This window comes from Triticum dicoccoides, chromosome 7B (genome assembly GCF_002162155.2).
Source record: "Triticum dicoccoides isolate Atlit2015 ecotype Zavitan chromosome 7B, WEW_v2.0, whole genome shotgun sequence".
Classification (NCBI taxonomy): Eukaryota; Viridiplantae; Streptophyta; class Magnoliopsida; order Poales; family Poaceae; genus Triticum; species Triticum dicoccoides.
The window spans coordinates 148,077,266-148,079,581 of NC_041393.1; the positions used below are offsets into that span (position 1 = coordinate 148,077,266).

At 59.8% G+C, this 2,316-nt stretch overlaps 1 protein-coding gene across 1 annotated transcript; it reads right to left on the reverse strand.

Moving 5' to 3' along the window:
- Positions 1-239: 239 nt before the first annotated feature.
- LOC119342235 (protein trichome birefringence-like 21) lies at positions 240-1,999 on the reverse strand. The gene is made up of 2 exons (XM_037614080.1): positions 1,308-1,999; positions 240-1,180 (listed from the first exon to the last, which is right to left on the reverse strand). The coding sequence occupies exons 1-2, from the start codon at positions 1,776-1,778 to the stop codon at positions 413-415; spliced, it is 1,239 nt and encodes a 412-aa protein (XP_037469977.1). The 5' UTR covers positions 1,779-1,999; the 3' UTR covers positions 240-412.
- Positions 2,000-2,316: the final 317 nt, after the last annotated feature.

A 2,316-nucleotide genomic window follows, 5' to 3' on the forward strand; every position in this document is an offset into this window, starting at 1 on the left:
CTGCTATAAATCCTCAAGTATTGTGCGTGTCAGCATTATCGATCCAGGGATGACACTGATGCACAGAGACTAGACTGTTTGAGGTCTGGTCGCTACAAGATGGTATCAGAGCACACGCTGACTGTAGGACACGACCACTAAGTTAAACCATAGGTAACTCTTCTTTACTCATTTCTGACTCCTCTCCCTTTTCCATTCTATAGGATGGCAGATTCAAGGAACAAGTTTACACAACCGGATGAAGACACTCCTTTTGGATGACACTTGAAGGAAGTTACTAGGTACCTGAACACCGAAATACCAAGCTTCACCTAGACCTACATCGCCCCTTTACCAATTTCCGTAACAACCAGCAGTTGAGAAGCACACAGCTGAAACCAGAAAAACGCCGACGACATTACGGTGCACATCATCATGGCAGTACCATCTGGAGCAGCATCTCGTTCCACGCGTCGATGGGGCCCGGCAGGCACCAGTGCACGCAGTCCTTGTACAGGGTCACGTTCTCGTGCGCCCAGTGCCCGTACCGGCTCGGGTGGCCGTCCGGCCGGAGCAGCATCGCCGCCGTGGTGTCCATCAGCACCAGCCTCGCGCCGCCCCCTCCTCTCCTCCTGGCCGCCTCCTCCTCCTGCGCGAACTCCTCCACCTGCGCCGTGTGGAAGTCGAGGCTCAGCCCGGCCATGCGCGTCTCGTTCGCCGCGTACGGCCGCGTCCGCCGGCAGTCGCCGCCCTTGTTCCACTCCCCGCCCTCGAAGTGCGTCGGCGACACCGTCCGCACGATCGCCGTCCCTTTGAAGCCCGGGTGACTCGTAACCGCCCGCAGCACCGTGCGGAACGCCACGCGCTGCGAGTGCCGCAGCGTGAGGTCGGGCACGCCCGGGACGAGGCAGTAGTGGCAGGCGACGAGGCGGCCGGACTCGTAGAACAGTGACGGCCGCGTGAACCAGTTCGCGGCCGAGAGGACGAGGTAGTCGGCGCCCGCCACGCCGGGCAGCCAGGCATCGTCCGGCTCGTCGAGGTAGATGTTCCACAGCCGGCCGCTGCCGTAGTCGGCGTCAGACTGGTTCGCCTTGACGAGGAACGGCGACCAGAAGGTGGAGATGGTGAAGTTGTAAGACTCGTAGTACAGTGTCCTGAATTCTTGGTTTTTCGTCGTGGAAATGTCTTTGGGGTACTCCAGCTGCAAAACAAAAAATGAATCAAAATATATTCTCCCTCTCTAATAATCGAAAATGTAAATCATACATTTCGTAGATCAGTGATTTCTTGCAATAATTAGTGGACTGAAATTTTAAACTGACGGTTACCTTGGACAAGAGGCACATGAGGGACTGCATGTGGTTCCTGGCGAGCGAGTCCCCGACGAAGGCCATGGAGCGGCCCCTGACGGCGTCGAAGAAGGCCGCCGCGTCGAACCGCGGGAGCTCGCACTGCGCCGGCCGCCAGCGCCACCTAAGGAACCCGAGGTCGGGGCGGCCGTACTTCATGCAGTTCTGGTGCTCCTGGATCAGCGGGCAGGTCCGGTTCGTGTAGTACGGCTCGCCGCCGTCGTCCGGCACCCACTCGCCCCGGAAAATGTCGCATCCCTTGGGTACCCGGCCGACAGCAGGACGCCCGGGCTCGAGCCGCGGCGAGTCCGACGAGGAAACTGAGGCGAACCCGGACCTGTAGGTGTCGAGGAGCGAGCGTTGCTGGCGCGCGGCGAGGAGGAAGAGGACGAAGAGGCAGAGCGCCGGGAGGGACACTGCGGTCGGGCTGGCGAGCTGGAGCTTCTGCATTCGCTGGTTCGGGGATCTGCTTCGCTACAATGGCCAGAAGCGGCGGCTGGCTGGCTGCAGGGAGAGCGGGCGCACGGAGGGGGAGTGGGTGGGCGACGAGCTCGCTAGCTAGCGCTGCGAGTAAACAATGGTGAACGCAGTACCTGCTCTGCTCGGCTTGTCGTGGGGCAGGCTGGTCGTGTAGTTTTTTACGGTTGTGAGGCGTGTTGTTGTTACTCCGAGGACAGCGTCGCAGCGATGGCAATGTACATGGCGACGAGGGTTAATTGTCTGTGGCGCGCATGTGACGGTACGTCAGCTTTGGTTTGATGGGACCCTCAAAAAAAAAAAGCTTTGGTTTGATGGGAAAGGGCCGGCAGGGCCGGGCCGGCCCCCGCGCCTGCGCTTTACTTTGAAACGCGCGTACTGGGCCCGCTGAGCGACCGGTCCATCACGTGACACTTTGTCGAGCGGATAATGCGGTCACTTGGGCAAGCAACAGCAGCAATGCAGCATGCTAGCAAACCATTGCTTCACCGTGGCCGTGAGAACACTCGAG

Bases quoted from the DNA above. Each gene is read 5' to 3' on its own strand.
- LOC119342235 (XM_037614080.1), bottom strand. From the start codon at position 1,778: ATGCAGAAGCTCCAGCTCGCCAGCCCGACCGCAGTGTCCCTCCCGGCG. The intron at 1,181-1,307 runs GTAACCGTCAGT...TTTGTTTTGCAG, and splicing joins TCATGTGCCTCTTGTCCAAG to CTGGAGTACCCCAAAGACAT.